General features: G+C 40.6%; 1 protein-coding gene across 1 annotated transcript in view; it reads left to right on the top strand.

Moving 5' to 3' along the window:
- The window catches only part of SCRIB (scribble planar cell polarity protein), a 630,584-nt gene that overhangs the window by 324,954 nt on the left and 279,904 nt on the right, over nucleotides 1-25,726 (top strand). Inside the window, 4 exon segments of the mRNA XM_030220397.1 lie at nucleotides 1,401-1,519; nucleotides 2,803-2,862; nucleotides 2,865-3,004; nucleotides 18,143-18,309. Coding sequence (XP_030076257.1) covers nucleotides 1,401-1,519; nucleotides 2,803-2,862; nucleotides 2,865-3,004; nucleotides 18,143-18,309 — 486 coding nt within the window.

The raw sequence follows: 25,726 nt of genomic DNA on the forward strand, positions 1-25,726 counted from the left end.
TCTTATTGCCTTGGTTTTCGTCGGTTTCGGTTTTCGTCGATTATTTTTGGACGAATTATCGACGAAAACCGAGGTTTCACTGTAGCTGCAGTTTGAAAGCAGACACCTGAAGCAAATGACAACTTGATGAAGTCGGGTTGGCAGTGTTCTAACATTACAAGGGGCATCATTGCTGAGGATTGCATTTTTGTCTATCACAGCACATAAGCTCTACTGAGTCGTGCAAAAAAAATAGTTGTTCTGCCCTCTTGGCTACTATTTTCCCCCCTTTTCCTTTGAGGACAACCCTTAAGTAGGTGTACTGAAACCTGCTGCCTTTCTTTAGAGAAAACATTTACCTGTAATGTGTGTTCTCTGAAGACATCAATTCATTAGTCACACAAACCCTCCTTCCCTTTCTGGAGGTGTACTCGTCAACTTAATTATAGAACTGAGGCATGTTGCAAAACTGGGGTGTCGGAACTGTGACATGTATTTTGAAGGGATTTAGGAATTTCATAAAAGGCTCTGGAAATCATTTTCCAGGGGAGCAGTGTCAGAATGATGTTATCCATATGTGTGACTGATGAACTGGTCTTTGGAGAACACAGCTTCAGGTAAACAACTTTGTTGTTTATGCATTTTATGGGCTGGGTTTTCCAGCTCATGAGAGCCTTCCTATCTTGTGTTTCTGGGGTTGTTTTCTCAGGTGGCCTCTGGAGCAAATGTTCCAAGCTCTAGCTTCCAGATTTTTGTCTTCGATATCCAGCATGCTTACACTTGCCCATGCTGTCCTCTCTACAATTTTCCAACAGCAGGGATCCACCGTATAGCATCCTTCAGCCTTCCTGTACCTCTTCATAAACATGTATATGTTGGAAGAGAGGAGGGAGAGAGGAGACATGATAGAGATGTTTAAATATCTCAAGGGCATTTATGTTTTTCAACTGAAGGAGAGCTCTGGAACGAGGGGGCATATGATGAAGTTAAGAGGGAATAGGCTTAGGAGTAATCTAAGAAAGTATTATTTCACGGAAAGGGTGGTGGAGGCGGTGGAGTCGAGGACTGTGTCAGAATTTAAAAAGGCATGGGATAAGCATGTGGGATGCTTAGGAAAAGGAAAAGTTAGGGGTTACAGAGGATGGGCAGGCCAGATGGGCCATATAGTCTTTATCTGCCGTCATGTTTCTATCATTGTTTATCTAAAGTGACCACGGGGCTTCCAGCATATGAGGGCAAATGCACAATTTTCTTGGACAGCTGCAGTGTGAATTCCTTTCTCAGTAGGACACATCTTATTCTGCCTTGCTCCTGTTCAGCTTCCTACTGTCTGAGACAGAAATGTCTTATTCCAGAATGCTGTATGCTGACTCCCATCTGGTAGCAGCATCTCATCACTCTCTCCCTTTGTTGGCACCCAGGTCACCTGAAGCAGCTGTCAATTTTGAAGGCGGACCAGAACAGAATCGGGCAGCTAACAGAGTCGATTGGAGATTGTGAAAACCTGTCAGAGCTTGTATTGACAGAAAACCTGCTGATGGTAAGACATTGTAATCCATACCATAGCAAGGAGGATCTTGGGGGCTGGTGGACTGGCATGGCAGATGATAGGGATGCATCATTTGAAAGAGGCCTTAATTGTCCTGTCAAAAGTTAGTTTATAGACCAAGGCTGCAGGTAGCCTGTTGCTTCTGGTCATAGGGCACATAGAATACTGTAGTGTAATAGATGAGGACAGATGAAGATGAATTGGCCTTTCTAGTATACCTGGTGAGAGGCTGATTGTCAGAAAATAAATGAGTTCCACAGTGTAGCAGGTCTTAGTAAAGCCCCATCTGGAATATAATGCAAGTTTGGCCACTTTCTTCAGATGCTATTGATTAGATCAAAGGCTGGGGGAACAATGTGTTCTACCTGGTGAAAATAGAGATGTGAATGCTGTAGGGAGGATGTATGTTAAGAGGGATGTCCATGTGGATTTATCTGGAGATGTAACAGATCAGGGGCAGAGATTAAACCTGACTTCTTTACTTGAACACCAGTAGCACATTTCTGTGGATTTTGTGATAGATTATAAGTAATTGCCGTCAGGTTTTGAGTATAAATAACACACATTTTCTCCTAATATCAGCATGTTTTCTCAAAAAAAAAAAAAGCAGAAAAAAGACAAAACTTCTGCTGGCCTGGCCTGTGTTCCAAGAGTATGAGCTGTAGCACCATCTGCCACCAATGAGGCTGAAAAGCATTGGGCAGACAATAGGAAGTACAAAAATAACAAAAGGAATAAAGTTAAGAGAGTGCATGCACCTGGCTTCCAGAAAACATAGGGAAGAGTGAATAGGATAGGCCCTTTATTCTAAATCTTTCTGTGGCAGGGCCCTAACATAGTTTCCTAGACAACTAGCTCCTGGTAGAGGCTAGGAGTGCACCCAGCACTCTTGCATCGTTCCCTATAGTGACTCTTGCTGAGAGGAACAGGGACTGCAGGCGATGATTGCACTATACCCATTATTCTTGTACCATTCCCTATAGTGATTCTTATAGTAACATTTTCCCTTTAAAAAATTATGTACAATTTTTATACCATACCAAATACAGCTGTGTAAACCAAAACAGAAAGCTGAAGTGGGTCACCCAAAGCCATATGAAGTGTGTTTGGCAGAGCCAGGGGGAGAGTGAAGTCATAGGGAGATAGTGACTTGAGTGAGTTGAAGGAGCTTGTAGTAGTGCCAGATCTAGGTACACAGGTTCCTAACTCCTGTCAATATAGTCCATGCCTTATCTCTATAGCAGTGGAGTAAATCTTGTGTGCTGTATCCACAGGCACTGCCAAAGTCCCTGGGGAAGCTCACCAAACTAACTAACTTGAATGTGGACCGGAACCCGACCTGACCTTACTGCCGGTGGAAATCGGCAACTGTAGTAACCTGAATGTGCTGTCCCTACGAGACAACTGCTTGACATGCTTGCCTGCTGAGCTGGCTGATGCCACCGAACTTCATGTCCTGGATGTGGCAGGAAACAGGTAAGGATTAGTGAAGTTCTGGAGTGTCGAAGGTTCTCTTCCTCTTGATCTTATCTCCCACCATGGGCATGGAATGAACTGGCACAAGGCTCAAAGCAGAGTTTGGTTTGAAGCATGGAACAGTGCTACACTTCACCCACAATAACCTCACTTTGCCTCAGCTTTTGTTGCTTCTTTTAGGGGTTTCATTAGTAGATTTTCTTTTATCTGTCTACATTTTTTTGTTTCATGGCTTTGAAATAAATGTGTTCTCTGTGGATAAGCAAGGGATATGCAGGTATACTTTGTGTGATATCATCTGATAGCTCACACTCCAGACAAACTCTTCGTAGTTCAGGCAAAGCTTTCCCTTTGCTTCCTACACACAAAGGAGGAGAAAGTATGTGACCTGCGCTCCAGGGACTCCAGTATGCCATCAGCAACCTGATAAAAGTCTGGTAAGTATGCAACTGCAGAAAAGTAAAACTGCTCTCCATCCCACCCCAACATAGTGGGCTCTGACATGTTACCCACAGGAGAAGGCTTTTCTGTGGGGAAAACTGCACAGGCTGACTATACTGTTAAGTACACAAGTATTGCCACACTGGGACAGACCAAAGGTCCATCAAGCCCAGCATCCTGTTTCTAACAGTGGCCAATCCAGGTGACAAATACCTGGCAAGATCCCCAAAAAGTTCAATACATTTTATGCTGCTTATTCTAGAAATAAGCAGTGGATTTTCCCCATGTCATTTTAATAATGGTCTATGGGCTTTTCCTTTAGGAAACCGTCCAAACCTTTTTTAAACCCTGCTAAGCTAACTGCCTTTACCACATTCTCTGGCAATGAATTCCAGAGTTTAATTACATGTTGAGTGAAGAAAAATTTTCTCCGATTTGTTTTAAATTTACTATTTTGTAGCTTCAATGCATTCCCCATAGTCCTAGTATTTTTGGAAAGCGTAAACAAATGATTCACGTCTACCCGTTCCACTCCACTCATTATTTTATAGACCTCTATCATATCTCTCCTCAGCCATCTTTTCTCCCGGCCGAAGAGCCCTAGCCGCTTCAGCCTTTCCTCATAGGGAAGTTGTCCAATCCCCTTTATCATTTTCGTTGCCCTTCTCTGTACCTTTTCTAATTCCACTATATCTTTTTTGAGATGCCGCGACCAGAATTGAACACAATATTGAAGGTGCGGTCGCACCATGGATCGATACAAAGCCATTTAAAGTCCTCATTTTTGTTTTCTATTACTTTCCTAATAATACCTAACATTCTATTTGCTTTCTTAGCCACTGCAGCACACTGAGCAGAGGGTTTCAACTTATCTTCAACGATACACTGTTGGGATACACTTCACTTCCTTAAATTCTCTGCTCCCCACACCCCACCATAGTGGGCTTTGACATGTTACTCACAGGATAAGACTTTTCTTTGGGAAAACTGCACATGCTGACTATGCTGTTGGGATACACCTCACTTCCTTCAAACAGCATCAACAAAACGAGGAGGAGAAAACAAAGGGAGTTCTTCATATTGCCTGGGGCCATACAGCCAACTGTTCTACCCCCCCCTGTGCACTGGGATTTCTGCCTGCCTCATTTGTACATCAGTCTTGCTCCTCCTCAAATAAAAAATCAGGGGAGACATGTGCGTGTCAGATCAGAACAAGAACCTCCCAGCTGGGTCCGGTCTCTGGTTCTCCTCACACACTACCCCAGCTGTACTTCTTGGAATAAAATACCGACCTCATAAGTGATTCACTAAAGAACACTACAAACAAGAAGATATTCTCGCATTAGTAATGCTTATTTTACAAAAATTAGTAAAGAAAATAAGTAACTATTTGTGGCAAAATGAACTGAGGTAAATGGGATACACAATCAAACGGTAAAGCCAGCTCAGAAAGACACCTATCAAAGCTGTTGGTTCACCATCAGCAATGAGACTGTCAGTGCTCCCTGCCCTTCCTTGTCAGGGGCCTTATGTACTATTTTTCCTTAGCTCAAAGAAGCTGGTTCTGTAGTATGTCGTTCTTTTGCATGCTTGAAAATAAAACACAAAAAGGTATGTTTCCTGGTTTCCTAATTATACACATTCTTGGTAAACTTCTAATCTCACTGCCTACAAAGAAAAAGGTTCATGGTCCTGTCATATTCTCATTAAAAAAAATAATATATTTTTTTTCTCCATTGCCTCAAGCTCCCATGTTCCCATCATCTCTCACCACCCTCATCTCCCCTGCATCTCCCCCGCATCTCCCCCAGCTGTTAGCACACAGGAGATGGAAAGCTTGCACCGACCTTCACCTGTATGTGACTTCTCTGATCACACAGCTTCGTAGACAGTAGTATATTTTATCATTATTAGGATTTATTTACCTCCTTTTTGAAGGAATTCACTCAAGGCGTGTACAGTAAGATAGATCAAACATGAGCAACATGAACTATTACCTTTTAATTAATTTTCAGGAAGAGGGAGGGTGAAAGGGGGGCTTGGTGCTTGTGCTGTACATTTCCTTCTGTTTTGTGAAATCGTGCAGTAAGAAAGGTGAACAGTGCACCTAACCACCTGCAGATATTATTTAACTTTTCTGCTTATCAGCACTGCGCTGCTCACACAGAACTGCTGGGTTGGCCTCTGTTCTAGGACTAGAGAGAAGATAAGCTGTAGCACACTCTACTGCCCCTGAGATTGCCAAATTAGAAGCAGAAATAACAGAATGAAATTATGAGAGGACATGAAATGTCAGCCACCTGCCTTGCAGCCTCTCAGTGCAGTTAACATTGTTCAGTCCAGGGCTTCTGGGAAGAAATCCACAGAAGGACTTAGCCTTCCAAACTAAAATCCACAGAAAATAGTTCTTGACCATCGCAGAACACTAAAGTATTGCCTGGGCACAGTTTCATGCTTGCCCTACATAGAGAAGCTGTCTAACAAACAGCTCCAGGGCTTATCCACTATCATGTTAACAGCTGCTCTAGCGGATCATTCATGAAAAATCAGACTTTTGAGGCAGCAACCCCACCCTTCTTGCCCAGATGAAGGGCATTTCAGCTCCTCTTCAAATAAGGATGTACAACAGAAATTCAGAGAACAGCTTCTAGGTCATTACCAAATCCATATTGTCCACCATGCTTGGATCATGTCAGGGGATCTTGAGATCACCACTGTACATCATATCTTTATGACAATGAATCAACTTGAAATCTGCCAAATTCTTGTTTCCCATAACACTGTTGTTGAAGAAGGGAAATGGGACTTGATATACCACCTTTCTGAGGTTTTTGCAACTACATTCAAAGCGGTTTACATACATTCAGGTACTTATTTTGTACCAGAGGCAATGAGAGGGTTAAGTGACTTGCCCAGAGTCACAAGGAGCTGCAGTGGGAATCGAACTCAGTTTCCCAGGATCAAAGTCCACTGCACTAACCACTAGGCTTCTCCTTCTCTTAGGTCAAGGCCAAGATGCAAAATGTCTTACCCTAGTTAGAGGAGCAGGCAGAAGATTCCTCTTGTCCTAAATATTATAGATGCTAACAAGAACACTAGTATCAAGTTGCTCAGAGTGCTAGAAAACTCAATATTGCAGTCTGTGAATGCATCAGAGAAACCAGTTCATCAAGCCTTACAGGGATGTCCAGTTGAAGATTTGGGAATAATCTCTAAATGCCTAGAACCTCAAGTCTTCCCAGTGCTTGGACATGAGCGTATACAACTTAAGCAGGAGTCAGTGGTATTGGAAATTTCCCTGAAGAGAGCATACGTGTGATAGGAAAAGAGCAGGATCAAGATGGTGGCAGACTGGCTTATCATTTTTGTGCTCTCTTTTGCCTTTTACCTTTATCTTTCTATGGGAAGGAAAATGGTTGAGTGAGGATCTGTTCATCAGAGAGCCCTACCACCCCTGCTTTGGGACCTATGGACTCTTTTGTGGCATGCAGACAGTCTTCTGCTCAATTGTCTGGAGAATTGCTGCATGAAACTGCCCTGGAAGAGTTGGACCAAAGTGTTCCCTGGCATCAGATATTACATTCAGCCTGAATGTAAGGATCCCTCCAGTGCAGTCCGGATGTCTCATACAAACTAACTCACTCAGAATACACTTGAGTGCCATTAGCGCTTTTTACTAGGGTTGATAAGCCTGTTTCTGTTCATCCCTTGATAGTTAGATTCATGAAAGGTTTATTTCATACAACTACCTCTGGTGGTGTGGGATTTAAATGTGATCCTCGCAGCTCTCATGAAACCTCCATATGAAGCACTTCATTCTTGTACTCTGAAGTTCCTCATGTATAAGGTGTTGTTCTTAATAGCACTTACTTCTGCCAGAAGAGTAAGCGAACTTCAAGCCCTTGTGGCAGACCCGCCTTACACCAGGTTCTACTACGACAGGGTTGTTCTCCGAACCTGCTCCAAATTCCTCCCTAAAGTGGTATCTGAGTTTCACTTCAAATAGTTAGTAAAGGTTCTAGGAGTTGGGGTGGATCATGCCCTTATTTTCCATTTGCAAATATCAAATGTGATCAGGAAATACTTTTATTCACTTAAACAGATCCATTCCAAACGTTCTTTTCTTGATTTTGCAGTCTCTGCAGACTTTACTGTTGACTTTTTAAATCTGAAAATAGAATTCTTGCAACTCTTTACCATGGGATTATTACTTATCATGTGAGAACATTTCAACTTAAACAGAATTTTAAGGGAAGTAATTTGTGTAATAAATACAAGTTTGATAATGTTACGTACCTCTTAAGGGCTGAATATTGGCTTCCACTTGTTTATTGCATTCCTTTTAAGATTATGAGCATTACTCATCAAGTATTCTGGTCTCGAGTTCCATTGTTTCTTTTTAATGCTTTGATACTGTTTTTTCCATCTTGGGTATTTCATTCAGCTCACCAACATCTATTATATATCCCACCCCCCCCTTGCCACCACCACCACCACCACCACATACACTATAAAATAGGATTGGATTTTTCCAGGTAAATCTTTTTTTTTTTTTTTTTTTCAGTTGTTGCTCCACTGTGGAATAAATTTCCCCTTTACCTCAGACAAGAATTATTTTTCCCAAAAATTTAAATCTCAAAGGCATTTTATTTCTTTCAGATATTCCCTAATGAGGCATAATGTTCTTGCCTTTGTGTGTGGTATAGTTATGGTGCAGCTGGTATACTGATATATTTTTTCCCTCCCCTTATATGGTTTTATGTATTAGATGCTATTATGTAATTAGATTTTTGTGTTTTTTTTTTTCTAATTCTTGTCTGTGCTGTGGATCTTGATTGCTTACTGGTTAAATCAACATATCTGGACTAGTTTTGAAGTGCTTTAAAAGGTTTTTGCTTAATGAGCCATAGCAAGTTTAAATGAACAAAAAGTTGTCATCATTGTGGAAATCTATTAGTGGAGTACCTAAGAGGTCTTCACTTTTTCCTATACTATTTAATATTAGGGCTGCAAGTTAATCGTAGTGTGATCAATGCATTAGTTATTATGATTAAAGAAAATGTAATTGTGATTTTTTTAAAATGTTTTACGTTGCAGTATCTCCTGTCTCCTCCAAACATCTCTTCTGCTGTCTTCTACTCCCAACCCCTGTTCTTGGCACGATCTGGCATTTTTTCCCCACCACTCGTGATTCACTATCACCCCCCCCCCCCCACGTTGGTCTATCTTAAAGATGATCTTCTGTTGGTCCCTAGCAACAGTAGCATTGCACCTGAAGCTTTTCCTCCAACCCATCCCATCCATGCAGAAACAGGAAATGATGTTAGAGGAAGCAGGACGGGCCTGAGGAAAAGCTTCAGAGGGAGGGAGATTATACTACCTTTCTGTGGTTAAAATCAAAGCAGTTTACGTGTTATATATAGGTAGTTATTTTGTACCTGAGGGAATGGAAGATTAAGTAACTCACCTAGAGTCACAAGGAGCAGCATTAGGCAACACATAAGTAAATAATCCTTAATTACGCAAGTAATTGTGATTAAAAATTTAATCAAAGCACAGCCCTACTTAATATTTATATGAGCTCAGTTGAAGGGAACTAATGATGACAGGTACATTAATATATTCCTGTGCCAATGACATTTTACGTCTTATTCTTGTACTGACAGATCGGAACCAAACTGTGAATAAGGTAACAACATATGACGAAAGGTAGAAAATTCTTGTTTTACCCGTTTCTGAAATTAAACAGAGAGAAAATTACATTGTTATGGTTAAGAAATCGTACAGAGCCTGTACCTGATCTATTGCATTTGAATTATGGGTATCTCATGTGTTGAGTAATCAGAATTTTGGAGATTATGCTGGATGCCACACTGTCTTTATCCAAGTAAATGCAGTAGTCAAGAGTGTTTTTGAAACTTCATCAACTTTATGCAATCAGATCTTTGTTTTTTGAAGCACATTTTCACTTACCGGTTCAAGATTTTTATTCTGTCATATTTACACTATTGTAATGCTCTTCACTCTTTCATTTCTGTAGCAATTAAGACTAGGTTGCAATTATTGCAAAACACAGAGGCAAGAAAAGAAGCAGTTTTTGGGGCAGGAGAGCTTAGAACAGTACTTTCAGAATCATCCAGTTCTAAGGGTTTTTTTTTATTACATCCCACTAGTTATGGACTGGTCTTTGAATGATAAAGATAAAATTTGGTCCTACCTGCTAATTTTCTTTCCTTGATTCCTTCCAGACCAGTCCAGGGTCCATCTTTTTTTATTTTATTTTATTTATCATTTTACTTAATTACATTCACATTTATCACATAAATGTAAGGAAATACAGAAATTAATATAAAAAGGAAAACATTTTCTCTCAACAATATATATTTACATAATTGTCCACAATTGGAAGATCCAAGATCAGGAAAACTATCTTAAAGAAAATAAGAAAAACTCAAAATGGTTGATCTTACACTTCAAATTTTCTGAGGGAGGAAGGTTAATCGGTTATTGCAGCCGGTGCAGTGGTAACTAAAGGAAGTTGCTGCAGAAGATTCTTCATCTGTTTCCACAAACTCTTATAATTTCTTAGGTTCAAACAAATAAGTAATAAGGAAATAAAACACTTACAAGGGAATCGCGCTAGGAAGGTCCCACCTAGGGCAATGATTCCTGGCTTAAAAGCCAAGACTTCACACCTCCCAGTCTGCGATTCCCTTGATGTGTCAGGAAATATATTCATCTTTGAACCCAAAAAAACTATCAACCATGTATCGGAAATACAATTTCAAAACATTGTTCCTGTCTAAATCAAAGACGAAAGTCACTAATAATATAACTCTATCTATAACTTCTGAATTTTCCAAAATGTCAATTAAACTTACATCTCTTTTCTCTGATAAAGATGATTTTAAAGGAAATATAATTTTAGTCACCAAAAGGTGGCTATCAGAAGGTATTAGCAAAGTATCAGAGAAATATTTCTTCAAGAATTCAGTGGCTGATATATAGGATATTATAGGTAAATTTATCATTCTCAAGTTATTTTCCCTTAATTGGTTCTCCAGAAATTCCAATTTTTACAAGAAGGATAACTATTCTTCATTATCAAATTATCTGATTTTCATAGAGAAACCATTTCCGTAATCAAAGTCTCTATTTTTATATCTTGGACTTCCACTTTGTTAGATAAGTATTAATATAAATTCTGTAACTCACATAGTGAAAAATTTTAAACATCTGAAGAAGAGAGTTATTCACATTCTGCTGCAGTTCCTATAGTATGTCCATTATGACATTATTGGCTTCACCAAGTCCAATTTCTCCACAGAAACCGCTCCAGATATCTTCGGGGGGAAGAGCTCACTCTCCAATCCCCCAGTTGGTTTATTATCCGGAGTCCATGCTGCGCCAGGACCTCCTCGGGTCACATGAAAATCCTAACCCACTTCGGGCGTTTCCATTATTGACCTCCATAGCGAAGCATTACTATTTCTGGGTTTTGGAGGGGTCGTGCCAACAGAGGGACTCAAAGTCACTCCCTCCACTGAGATTCGTCAATAAAGCCTTGCTGTTCCCCGAAGCAAGAACCGATATTCCCGACGTTATGACCCTGAATCTCTCCAAAATAGACTGAGAAGTGGTGGGAACCCCAGCCGTGTTCGAGGAGGACAGCACCACGGCTTTGCCCTTTCTCTTCCCCATTCTCTGGGGAGCGCGCCTTCTTCTTCAGGCATTCTGGTGTAAAACGGGAACTCAACTAGTGTACGTCCTCCCTCGACGCCATCTTGGATCCTCCAGGTTGGGACACTATTTGTCTGGTTTCTCCTCAGAGGCCTGTCTGATATGGGTAACCCTATAGCATAGCCCTCTGAGTCATTGAAACACAGAAGCCCCTCCACCACTTACAAGGTGGTGTCCCTTCGGAGGGGGTCCAGGGTCCATCTTTGAAGTACTGAGCATTCATATTTTAATTCATCCGGGAAAGATTATGACTGGAATTCATTTCAGATTTTCTGTGTTTACTTTATTGGTTGAAGCCCTGGATTCCAACCTTTTAAGAGGGGCTTAGGGAGAAATTCTATCATGTTTTGCTATAGATATATTGAAGAGCAGGTTCTAAATGGTGCCCTACACAAGGCACAGCTTGCAGTCTTGGTTCTCTGTCTCCATCTGGTGGTTGATGGGCATAACACACTGCTTATAGACTGCTCTGATAGGACTCAATGAAGGAAAATTAGCAGGTAGACCACATCTTTGTTATAAATTAAAACAATACATTTATATCTGTATTTTCTTCAGATGAGTTTAAGTTGGGTTATAATAAAAACAAAAATCTATGCGAGATAACACTTAACCCTCTTTTGCCGTATTGATGACTGTTTTCTTCTGATGACGCTGAAACTCTAGCCACTCTGATTTTAAGTTAAAAAGAAAATATTTAATCTAATTAAACAATTTTCCCACCATTCAAATCAAAAAGTTCACAGGCAAACTGGGGGAGAGCCAGGTCTTCAATTTTTTCCTGAATAAGTTATGATTTCTAACTTCCCGTAAATCCCAAGCGAGAGAATTCCAAAGCAGTGGTTCAGGGCCTGGCTTCTGAAATGGCAGAACTTGCCAGATTGTTTTGTATTTCAATTCTTTCTATTACATACGTCTTCAAATAAGAGAATCAGGAAACAGGATCTTGTTGGACCTTCGGTCTGTCCCAGTATGTCAACGCTTATGTTATTGTGTTCTAATCTTTGATTTGGAGTGGGATTAAATGTCCTGTCCCACTTAAAATCCAGCTCCATTATAATTAATATATCCTTTATTGACACTTCCATAATTATAGGAGAAGAAATTTCATGTCAGTTTTTGCATGTGAAATCTCCCATCCAAGACCTTAAGATGTCATGGGTCAGCACAGTTCTTATCCAGCCGATAAGTCTTTCCAGGTGCTTAACTGATATGAGTTTTACTACCTGACTTATAAAAGTTATTCTTCTGGTGCTGGTGTTTTCAGCTCCCAGAGGTAGTGTGCATTCTCTATCCTGGTGTCATCTGCCTTTCTTTCTAGTCTCAACAATCGTGGAATACAGATAAATCCATACCAAAATGCAACCTATCACTGTATTCTCCTGTCACTCCCCAGCTGCCAGCTCTTCTTGTCTGTTACCATCTACCTACAACCTTATGCTGCAAGGAACAACTACATTTTAACAGGTAGAAAATGTGCCAAATCAGCAATTGGCAGGGTATTCCTAGCATAGGAAATAGTGTATGAAATGGCATCTACAGTGCTCTTGTGCACTTTAATGATATAACATCCATTTTCTTGAGACTGTAATGTGCAAACGGATAGTATTCTATCTTCTGTACTTCTACCTTGGAGGGCTTTAAATGTCACCACCAGTGCTATAAACCAATCTCACTTGGTCACAAGTAGCCTTAATGAACTGTTGATACATACATGAAGCATCATTAGAATTTACCTTCACAAGTTAAATAATCTTTCTGCAAATTTCCCTTCTTGCACCTGTAATATTCTCAATGGAGAAGGGTAGTTAGTGGGGTTCCCCAGGGGTCTGTGCTGGGACAGCTGTTTTTTAACCTATTTATAAATGACCTAGAGATGGGAGTAACTAGTGAGGTAATTAAATTTGCTGATGACACAAAGTTATTCAAAGTGGTTAAATCGCGGGAGGATTGTGAAAAATTACAAGAGGACCTTATGAGACTGGGCGTCTAAATGGCAGATGACGTTTAATGTGAGCAAGTGCAAAGCGATGCATGTGGGAAAGAGGAACCCGAATTATAGCTACGTCATGCAAGGCTCCACGTTAGGAGTTACAGACCAAGAAAAGGGATCTAGGTATCGTCGTTGATGATACATTGAAACCTTCTGCTCAGTGTGCTTCTGCGGCTAAGAAAGTAAATAGAATGTTAGGTATTATTAGGAAAGGAATGGAAAACAAAAATGAGGATGTTATAATGTCTTCGTATCGCACCATGGTGCGACTGCACCTAGAATATTGTGTCCAATTCTAGTCGCCGTATCTCAAGATATAGTAGATTTAGAAAAGGTGCGGCGAAGGGTGACGAAAATGATAAAGGGGATGGACTATGAGGAAAGGCTAAAGCGGCTAGGGCTCTTCAGCTTGGAGAAAAGGCGGTTGAGGGGAGATATGATAGAGGTCTATAAAATAATGAGTGGAGTTGAACAGGTAGATGTGAAGCGTCTTTTTACGTTTTCCAAAAATACTAGGACTAGGGGGCATGCGATGAAGCTACGATGTAGTAAATTTAAAACAAATTAGAGGAAATATTTCTTCACTCAATGTGTAATTAAACTTTGGAATTTGTTGCCAGAGATTGTGGTAAAGGTGGTTAGGGGAGTTTTAAAAAGGTTTGGACGGCTTCCTAAAGAAGAAGTCCAAAGACCATTATTAAATGGACTTGGGGAGAATCCACTATTTCTGGGATAAGCAGTATAGAATGTTTTGTACTTTTTTGGGATCTTGCCAGGTATTTGTGACCTGGATTGGCCACTGTTGGAAACAGGATGCTGGGCTTGATGGACCTTTGGTCTTTCCCAGTATGGCAATACTTATATGTGCTTATAATAGAAAAATAGTTCTTAGCTTCATGGACTGTAAAAAAGTTGCCACCTACTAGCTGGAAAGGACTGAAGGCTTTAGAAAATCCTCCCATATATTTTTTGTCTCCATTGATGCCCAGGATCCAATCTTAATTCTGGTTAATACACAGTCATGCAGGGTGCTGCCTCACACTGGCATCCAGGTGTGATGGATTTCTTCTGGGGATAATTCTTAGTTCACAGAATAGACTTCCTGAGTTGGTATGTCATGCTCTGTCATCGACCCTATATAGTTTCAGGCTAAAATCTACCTTTTTGAGGCTGCATTTCAATTGTTTCCTTGTTTAATGCCCATGTGTTTTTTAAATTGCTATTTAAATTATGAATTACAAACTTAAATAACCAAGCAAAACATGCTTGTACAGAACAGTTCTTAAATCCATAGACATAATATAAATAAAGAAAAATCTTACAGAAAATTCAGCAAAAGAAAAAAACATTTCTGCTTTAGGATTAAACTACTGAAGTCCACCATAAATGGGGAGTGAAGTCAATCACTATGGCTAAGGAAATAACTAGCTAAGAGATACATTGAAGAAAAGAACATAATACGGTGAGTGAGAGCAGTTTTTATTTTCCAATAATATTTAAGCCAAGCAATATCTCTAATCTAATGGTGGTCTGCATTAAGCTTAACCAACCTTTCTATTAGCAGCCAGGAAAGAAAAAACATATTTGTTGGACCTATATTTAACAATACATTTACTTAGAAATTTTAAAAAGAAAAGCGCTCCTAACTGCAGAACTGCAGGTCATATCAATAGAAAGTCTCTTCTACGTTTCTGAGTCTCCCTCACAATAGCTGGGTAAATTCTTATTTCATTATCCATAAATAAAGTTTCCTTATATTAAAGAAAAGGTACAAAACCAGGTCTCTATCAGTTTTCAAGGCAAAAGTCACCATCAGCATTGTGAGCTCTTTAATTTCTGAGTCAGACGTTTCCAAAATCTGTGAAACATTTAAAGCCACTGCTCCTGTATCAATCTGTTGTTTAGTGTCTGTTTTCTTCTTAATTGATGGCAGATAATATATTTATTCAATAAATGCCCACTAAATACAACATATTATCAGTAATCCAAATTTCCTGTGTTATACAAAACTTAATAAATTATTACTGTTATATATACTTTTTTATATTTTCTTCTTCAGACCATCAGAGGTAGAACTTAGGCCCAGATGCATCATCCAAACATTAAAAATCAAAAACGTAAAAGTCCTTAATGAATTTTAAAAAACGAACAATGCACCAAAAAAACAAGTTGCACATGTTCAGTGCGGTATTGTAAAGTACAATACATCAAACTGGTGTAATCCCCGTCGGTAATCAGCCCCTAAAGTAACCCCCCCCCCCAAAAAAAAAACCCCAAACGTCAGACGGGGGCGGGCCCAGGAGGAAAGGAGAGACGCGAAGACTAGAGGCATCAGCTGTTCTTCTTGCCTGTGCAGCGCCTTCACAAAGAGGTGAGAGGCGCTGCGCAGGCCCGGTAAGGAGGCGGGGGGACCGGTGGAAGGGGGAGCGGCGGCGACGACCTCAGGGGCGGGGCACGGGGGCGGAGGGTGGCAAGAGGCGGAGGCGGAGCTGTGGGGTGAAAGAGTTGAGAGAAAGGAAGGGGGGCCCGGGGCTGCTAAAGTTTTGAGTTTTGTTTATTTTGGGGGGGGGGGGGGAAGTGGGGAGTAGCGGCGACCTCGGGTGGGGGGGGGGGGGCAAGGCCGTCCATAAAGGACGCTCCTGACAAGCGCCTTTGCCCCCTCCCGATCCTTTTTTTTTTTTTCACTTTTAGATTGATGCAGGGGGAGCGGGGAGAAGCAGCGACCTCAGGCGTCGTCAAAGGACGCCCCTGACGCGCGTTTTTGCCCCCCTCGCTTTTTTGGGGGTTATTTTACATTGAAGATTTTAGTTGGACAGCCCTAACGACAGGTACAGACCTGTCATTAGCTTTCCGGCAGTTTTCCAGCATTAGGGCAGGCGGAAAACTTTAGTGCATCTCGTTTCAATAGGGTTTCTACACAATTTGCTCATCTGCATTCCGTTTTCGTTTTCTGCTACCGTCATCGGAAAATGGCCTTTAACGCCTGCCACAGTTCAAATATTCTTCTTTAAAGGGTCGTTAAAGTGTAGTGCATCTGGGCCTTAGTTCACTGGCTGTACACCATATCGCAATCTACATATGGTGATGTAATTCATACCTTTCTTGTCATCGGTCTCAGATCTGAGACCGATGATGAGAAAGGTATGAATTACATCACCATATGTAGATTGCGATATGTGTACAGTCAGTGAACTAAGTTCTACCTCTGATGGTCTGAAGAAGAAAATATAAAAAAGTATATATAACAGTAATCATTTATTAAGCTTTGTATAAAACAGATAATATATTTATGAAATAGGAAGCAAAGAATCTTGATCATTTCAGAATTTCAGTGATTTTAAAAATACTTCTTGAGGTGATATTAATGGTAACTTTAGAAATTGTGTATACTTCTGACTTGCCTCTGGGACAGAAGTAACCTTCTGAAGGTCTCCTGGGGGGGTGGATCCTTGAGTAAATCATTACTCCCCCAGACAGAACCCCAGGTAAGAAAAACTCTAGCTACTACGTAAGTGTTAGACATAATAAATGTTTATTCAAATAGTCAAAGAAGCCGATCAGTAATTATTGAAATAGTAACAAATAAATTCCCAATACAGTATAATATGTAGCAAATAAAAACAGAGTTTTCCTTGGGAGCTGTCAATATGTCCACCTCCTAGTGGACACACTGAGGCTCTCCATCCTCAGTTCTGTTTCCTCTTAAATACCTTTTTTTTTTCCTTTCTTCATTATCTTAATTATAATTACCCTTCCTACCTAATGAATATGCATCTTTCCAGAATATTCTGTTTCCTGTTATGACGTCTCATGTTCCATCAAAGTCTATCATTTTATTCCCTTATTATATTGGCAGTTAGGGCCTCTCATGCATATAAGCATAAGTTTTCATTTGATATAGGTTGACCTATGTCCTTGGTATGTACAGTCATCATTCTGGACCCCCTCCACCCTCTTGCTAGGGCTATAGGTTTACCCCCACCCACTCACTTCTCCTTCTGATTGTTTATCTGGATAAAGCAGGCGTCCTTAGTCATAGGAGTCTCTGGTTTAGTTGCTGACCAGCAACTTATCACAAGTTAGCACAGGCCAAAATGTCAAACCACAAATTTCTACAGCCTTAGAAAGGTATTTTTCAGAAAAAGCATTTATAATTCTCTTGCAACTCTTTAAGTCTGCTCCCAGCTCAAAGAAGAACAAAATAGCTTATAATAAAGACTAGAAATATGTATGGTTTGTACCTTTTCATAGCCTTTATGATATACAATTGAGAACCCATGTTTTAATTATTCTCATAATAAATAAAAGATAAGGCAATTTAATTTGACTTTTTTAATCTTCTTGACTAGATTGTAAGCTCTCTAGAGCAGGGATTGTTAGGTATGCTTCGTAGACGTAGCAGTGCTATAGAAATGATTAGTAATAGTAGATGGTGCTTTGGTTCATTGGACTGTCCTCACCTGGCTAATCCCATCAGTGTGATGCTGTTGGGCATACTTATTTCTGAAGACGGGTATTGCTCACTTGTGCCAGCTGTTCTCTGAAAATGATACCTGCTAGTGGAATCGCACCACTAGCAGGAAGTTGATAGTTTCTCCTTATTTTATAAACACTGCTGTTACGGACCCAAGGGCATTTAAATTCTAAGGGCTGTTGCCTCCTAATGGCAGCTGAGCTTTGTGATCCTTTTAGAACCTGAGACCAAGCACATGACAGGTTGTCTGATCCTATTAAGAAACCGGTAAATACAGTTAAGCATTACCCTTTATCTTCTGCTATAATTTGGTAAATGAAGGCACAGGGAGAGAGAGTAACACAGTTTGGCAGAGCTGAGATTGAGTTCACATTTCAGAATTTGTTAATTTTCTCTCAAACACACATTCATTACTGCTAGGTTCTGTGCTTTCTCACTTTCGTCTGTCTCCTTTCCATGATCTCTGTATGTGTGTGTATTTCTTATCCAGGCTGCAGTACCTACCATTTGCTTTGACAAACCTGAATCTGAAGGCACTCTGGCTGGCTGAGAATCAGTCCCAGCCCATGTTGAAGTTCCAGACTGAGGATGACGAGAAGAGTGGAGAGAAAGTCCTGACTTGCTACCTCCTTCCACAGCAGCCTTCTTCCAGCCTAGGTAAAAGAGCCACTTGGGGCACAGGGTCGAAGGGTATGGTCATGGGATCCTTACAATAATACTCAACAAAGGCATATTCTATACACAGTGACAGGTATGACTCTAGCCATCTTGTTGGACAGAGTAGATGGACCATGCTGGTCTTTATCTGCTCTCCTACTGTTTTATATACCACCCAATGTATGCAGTGCTGTGCAATGGAGATAGGTATTCTAGTATGATAACAAGAGCCATGCTGGATCATACTTTTCAAACGTGGTCAGTCTGAATCACTTAGCAATAACCAGCAATGTCTAAAGGGGCACTGTCTCCAAAAGGGGTCAATTTGTGCGTATATATTAGATTGTCACCAATCTACGTTTAGAAAATATTGCACAGAGACTTGTTTATTGCTGATATCAGAATTGAGAATTTTGGTTGATAGAGGTATTGCTTCCATATTGATTTATCAGCTGTCTTTGTGTTTGACCATGATTTTTTGTTATTCAGACTAAGTCAAATTGGCCTTTCTGGTAGGGCCTATGATTGGTTTTCTTTTTTTTTTTTTGAAAAATCTAAATTATAAAGTGACTATTTAAAATGATTGCTTCCCCCTTGGACACCCAGCTGTGGGGTTCTGCAAGGTTCCTTGCTTTCTCCGATCTTCTTTAACATCTATTTTAGTCCTCTGGGAAAGCTGCTCAAATCCATTAATTTATCTTACTACGTTTTTGCAGACGATGTTCAGATTATCTTTCCAGCAAACTCTGCTCTGTCTGAGCTACTTGAACATATCCAGTATTGCTTCTCTAGAATTTCCAGATGGGTGCGTGACAGTCAACTTAAGATAAATGCAGAAAAGACAGTTATGTTGTGGGTTAATGGTAAAAATGTATCTTTGCCTTCAATAAGTCCTATTCTTGGGGGCAAAATTAATTTCACTCCAGAAAACAGTTACGTTTGGATGTCTGGATTGATTCTGATTTGAATGGAGACACCTATATTAAGAAACTAGTTACTGCTTCTTCACTGAGCCTTAGACACCTGCACCAGGTATGTTCTTATGTTTCATTGGATGATTTGCAAAAACTAGTGTAATCCCCTGTTAGATTGGGGATTTCAAGAACAATTAGCCCCTGTGGAGAGTCACAAGGGTAGGGAGGGGGGGAGTGACTTGGAGGTCTGTGGGTGGGAGGAAGCCCAGCCCAAGGGGAGTAGTTTTGAAATAAAATACAGAGAGATAGTGCCCTGAGACTGAAAAGTGACGGGGGAAGAGTTTGGAAGGAGATAAAGTTAAGGTTATGCACTTTAAGGGGGGGGGGGGTCTCTGGTTGCCTGATGGTCCTCTGCCACTGACCTGGAGGAGAGAAAGGGGAATCCCAACTGGGAGAGGTGTGATCATTGGCTGTAAAAGGGAGTTGTGGCTCAGCAAAGCAGCAGCTGAAGAGGAGTGGGGCGAGTAGGGCTACAGGTGGGCAGGGAAGAGAGCCAGGGAGTACCCATACCAAGACCAGGGTGGCTCCAAAGTGGGTGTCACCGCTGGAGGAAGATCAGGCCACGGGGAGGTCTGGAGTTGTGAAACCTAGAGGAGCACAGCCTTTGGGATACTATTTTCTGTGATAGGCATGGACAGGAGTCTATAAAAAGTGTATATAGTCCTGCTGAAAAGCATCTATAAATATATCCAAGGGAGGGAGTTCGCCTGGGGAATACCAGAAGGATTTAAAAGACTTGCATTCAATTTTGGAGAGTTGATATGATTTGATGTTCCTGCTTTTGTGGAGTTGAACAGTTTTGAGTTTTCATAAGCTGCTGACTCCAGCGTGATTTTCGAAGTTGAAAGAGCCTAAGTGTTTCCTGAACATGCAGAGCACCATCTCTGAGCTGGAGCACCCACCCCAGCCTGACCTGTGGGATTTGATGGCCAACGATGGCCAACTTTGGCAATTTCTCTTTTGGATTTCTATCACTCTTGGTTTCTTGGGGGAGAAGAGTACAATCCCACCTGCTAATGCTGCTTTTCCCAGGTGGAGGCACTGAGCGCCAAGCGAGTAAGGGACCGACGGAGACTACCTTCGGGAGGCTCCAACCAGGTCAGATTCCAAATCCAGGAGTTCCCAGTACAGGGGCCTTACATTAGTACAAGCTTTGATTCTCTCCAGAATTGGCTACTGCAATTCTCTTCACCTTGGTCTGACTTCTAGATCTTTGTCTAAACTCCAACTGCTCCAGAATGCTGCTGCTTGCTTACTTTTTAAAAAAACTAAATATGATCATGTTACTCCCTTGTTTTGGATCCTTCATTGGTTGCCTGTTCAAGCCAGAATCCATTTTAAAGCCCTCTGTTTGGGTTTTAAGATCATAAATGAGTTTATCCAGAATATCTGGGCAACTAGACTCATATATGTTAATAAATTACATTTCCTTTGTTTCTTTAAACCACGATTAGCTTCTATGTCTAAGAAACTATTTTCATTTGCCATGGTCTCTATTTGGAATGCTCTTCCTAGTGAAATTCGGATCAAAACCAATTTACAGTTTTGGAAACTTTTAAAATCTTGTTTGTTTGTTTTTTTTACCAAAGAATATTCCTAACATGTATTGTGCTCATGATACTGTATTTTCTTCACTGAATTATATATAATGTATTTGCATTTTGCTATAAACCATTGTGAGCCTTTCTGCCACATTTTCTCAGTCTGATTGCATTGCTTTGTACTTGAAGTTCTTTTTCTCCACTCAGTGCACAGAATAATCACTTGGCAGTGACACCTGTATTATCAGTTCTGTTCTTGTGTTTTTCTCTTTCATCTTGTTTGGCTTTCTTTCATTGAGCTTATCAGCTCGAATTGGAATGTCATAACTTCTTTTTTCTCCATTATTCCCTTAGGATTGTGATGCCAGTGTTTTTCTGGTAAGGTGATATGGTACTGTTTCCAGTGGATGAGACATGCCACCTTATTTTGCCTTTTTGAATATAAACCACCTACCCTCAGACCTTTGCAGCCAACTACAAGATGTGCAACCATTTCCAACTCTTCCTTAAAGAATCTCCTGTGCTAATTTTCCTGGGGGGGGGGGGGGGGGGGGGGGTTCTGTGCTCGCTGAGAATCATCTTGTCCATAATCCACTATACTTGGTTTCAACTATCATTCTCTCATCCTTTGGTTTCACTTCACCTTTTTGTAACCATTCATGTGTGTTTACCTGCAGACGTAAGAGATGCCTGGCTAATTTTTGCTAATGGTTCTGTCTCTTGGAAAAATATTTTTTAAACTGAGCTTTCCTTAGCATCTATACCATACCAGTCCAGAGCATAGTTCTGCATGATTCAACATGCAGGCTTTGAATACTCAATATTTCTCTGTCTTCAAGCAGAAGGTGATGAGCAGACTGTGCAGCTACTGGTCTGTTTCTGAGAAGCCCCTGACCCGGTTGGAGAATTGGGAGTCAATTGACTGGTTATTGAAGCAGCGAGGTTTGAAGTTCCATTAAAAAACAGAGCATAAGGCAATTGAATTGGACCTGGAACAGGGGATGATTCTCGGAGGAATCTGATTTATGTCCCCCCAATCCTTCCCCTCCCTGATTCATCAGTTTTCCTCCTTCCTCTGAAAATGGTTAAAATAAATTGAATGTGAAGGTGCTTCCTCACCTCAAGATATCAGGAGAACGTTATAACTTATATTCTTCAAAAATTGTGAGAACCACCTCTGTGCACTTCGTTATCCCAAGAGAGTTTAATTTCCTCAGTAACAAATCATGATCAACGAGATCAAATCCAGAACCAAGATTTAATTGTATTAGCATAGCAGTATGTCCGTTGTCTATAATTAATTAAAGTTCAGAAATCAATAAGCTTGTTTCTGTGCTATAAAATTTTTGAAATCCTGATTGCATTGTATCCAGCAAATGTAAACATTCTTGAAGCTATGTGGCAACTATTGCCTCTGTCATTGTATGCTTGCAAATGATTGACAGTACACTGATCAGCTGGCTTTGAGGAGTCTTATATAATGGGAGTGAGAATAATAGTACTGATTTCTGGGGGGAAAACTACCAAGTGTAAAGATAAAGTAAAAAAAGTGACCAACCAACTCATACCCTTTTGAAGTATGTAAGTATTTCATTAATGTTGCAGGATATGGATCTACATTGCAGAAGACTTTACCAAATTTAGTAGTATATTATATGACAGCAGATAAAGACCCGCACGGTCCATCTAGTCTGCACAATAGGGTGGCCAGAGCTTCCCCAGCCACTTCATGCAGGTTACATTCCCGTCATAATCAAATACTGGCATAACAAATAGGGCAGTCACACAATCATGGAAGAGTGGATTTACAATTTTGGTTAGTCACATATATTGTCAATAAACCAACAACTCAACAATGTTGCAAACTGACATTTTATTCAGTATCAACCCTTTGTTGAATGTGTCACAAAAAAGCACACTTGTTCTTTATCTGTCCTAGCTATCCTCAGCTCAGTCTGTAGAAGTCTGCCCGGCACTGATCCCAATTATCGAAGTTGCCATCAAAGCCACTGCTATACATAATCAGGACACAGACCGTAAAAGTCTGCCCTGTTTGGCCATGTTTGGGACACAGACTGTAGAAGCCGCCTAGCACTGGCTTTACTTCCCTACTGTGAGTGGAGGAGTAGCCTAGTGGTTAACGCAGTGGACTTTGATCCTGGGGAACTGAGTTCGATTCCCACTGCAGCTCCTTGTGACTCTGGGAAGTCACTTAACCCTCCATTGCCCCCGGTACAAAATAAGTACCTGAATATATGTAAACCGCTTTGAATGTAGTTGCAAAAACCTCAGAAAGGCGGTATATCAAGTCCCATTTCCCCCCTTCCCTACTACTGGAATTGCCTTGTAAGCACTGACAAATTTTTGTTTTAATTCCATCCATTTTCCAAATAAGGATCCTTTGTGTTTATCCTATTCATTTTTGAATTCTGCCACTGTTTTCATCTCCACCACCTCCCCTGTGAGGGTACTCCAGGCATCCACTACCAGAAAAGTACTTGCTGATCTTGCTCCCAAGTCTACCGCTCTCTAATCTCAATCTGTGTCCTTTAGTTCTACTGATTTCCTGTCTCTGGAAAAGATTTGTATGTATATTGATACCTTTGAACATCTGTATCATGTTTCCTTTATACCTCCTCTCCTCTAGGTATTCATATTCAAGTCCTCAAGTTCCTTCTCATATAGCTTTTGGCGCAAACCCCTTTCAATTTTTGTAGTTTTTCTCTGGACTGCTTCAAGCCTTTGTCCTTAGTTAGATATGGCCTCTAAAACTGAACACAGTACTCCAAGTGGGACCTCACCAATGACTTGTGTAGGGGAATTAACACCTCTTTTCTTCTGCTGGTTATATCCCTCTCATTGCAGCTCACCATCCTTCTGGCTATGGCCTCCGCCTTGTCACATTGTTTCACCGCTTTCAGATCCTCGTACACTGTCGCCCCAAGATCTCTCTCCTGAACCATGCTTGCCAGTCTCATCCCCTATCTCTTCTGTCTCCTTTGGATTTCTACATCCCAAGTGCATCACTCTGCACTCTGTTGCAGTAAATTTTTAACTACCAAACCTTACACCATTCTTCTAATTTTGGAATATCCTTTTTCATGTTTTCTACTCTCTATAGTGACCACTCTGGATATTTTTTGTCGTCCGCAAAATAAACAAACTTCCTTCAACTCTTAACAGTGGAAGAGAAATCATATGCCAGTATCGATCCAAAGGTATACCAAAAGGCAGCAATTCTGCAGTGGTTTCTGTGCCTTCAGTATTTAATAAATTACTTTGAAATTGTGCTCTATTAAGTGATATCTTCTATTCGCAGTAATTTGCCAATTACATTGCATAAGGATTAATTGAATCTGTTTCTTGAGAAGGATTTATAAAATATGAATGAATAATGTGAAAAAAGTCATGATTTTGATTCTCTCTCACTTTCTTAGAATAAGACTTCTTAGCCAAAGCTATTTTTTTTATAATCTAAGATACCAGTTCTATTTATCAACCTCAAGCTGTGTAAAGCAAAGGGAGGCTGGCTATGGGGTGAAGAGGGGCTTGGAGCGAGTGATCTTTGGAGGGGGAGCTCTGTTGTCTGTGTGGTGAAAGGGAGGAGCCTCTTTTGATCTCATAGTGGGACATAGGCTTGACCTTGGGCTTTTTATAGGCCTGCGCATTGTAACTTACCTCTTGCTGGCTGTGGGGAGTTTGCACAGAAGAGGCAGGGGGCTGCTTTGCGCTTTCCCCAGCTTAGTGGATAGAGTTGCAGTGGTCATGTGTCAATTGCATATGGTGCCTGGAATGTCCCTTCATGACCACCGGATAGGTGGGCGGCTCAGGGATGAAACATTGCCTCGGAAACTGGGAGCCTTGAGTTGTGGCTGCCTTTAAGTCTGTGGAGAAGAAACTGCTGCAGTTTGGTGGGAGGGGAGTAGGAAGTAGTGCATGTATTCACTGGTGGGGCAAGGGCAAATGAAAAGGGAGCTGCTGCAGCCATGCCGTACTGAAGCATATGGTGGACTCGCAGCAGAAACGTGTCTGGAGCTGCAGGTGCAGACTTTCAAGGCCCTGCAGGACCTTGAAAGAATCTGCCTCGTAGGAAGGTTCACCTTTTGCTGCTGATTTTTATGATGGCACAGTGGTTGATAATAGTAGTATACTATGCCCTACTTTTTATTTTTATTTGAATATTTTTACTGCTGTAATTGTCTGTTGCTTATATTTGATTTATTCTTACTGTACACTGCCTTGAGTGAATTCCTTCAAAAAGGCGGTAAATAAATCCTAATAAATAAAATACCGTTCCCTGCTTGCCTGTAGAGAATACCATTTTCTCTAAGCATCCTCATTTTCGTTTTTTAGTTATCAGTATAGAATTAAACCAAGGAGAAGAAAGCCCAGAGACAGCGGTCACCTAATATAGCAATTATCTTGACCTGTTTGTATCTATGGGATTGACTTCAGGAGAAGGAAACAGCACATAAGCCAAGTTCTTTGTCTCACTAGTAATTTCCAAAAAAGTAATGCAAACGTACAATATATATATATATTATAATATAGATGATAATAAAATATAATACTTAAAGCAAACACGCAATAAATACTTAGATAATACCATAGACATTTGTATGGCTCCCTGAGGATTGCACCAAATAGAGAAAAAAATAAAATTGTATATGTGTTCCATAATTTTATTCTTTATAACAGTTTCCAATATTTTGCCCGGCACTGAAGTCAGGCTTACCTGTCTGTAATTTCCCAGATCACCCTGGAATCCTTATTAACAGCAGATCAGCAATTTCATGTTTGATTCTTTCAGTACCCTGGGTTGTATGCTATTTGGGTTAATCATGGGCCTGTAAGGTGGTCATCCCTTCCCCCATTGAGATACACATTGCCTGCTCTCTTAGC

Source organism: Microcaecilia unicolor, chromosome 1, assembly GCF_901765095.1.
Source record: "Microcaecilia unicolor chromosome 1, aMicUni1.1, whole genome shotgun sequence".
NCBI lineage: Eukaryota > Metazoa > Chordata > Amphibia > Gymnophiona > Siphonopidae > Microcaecilia > Microcaecilia unicolor.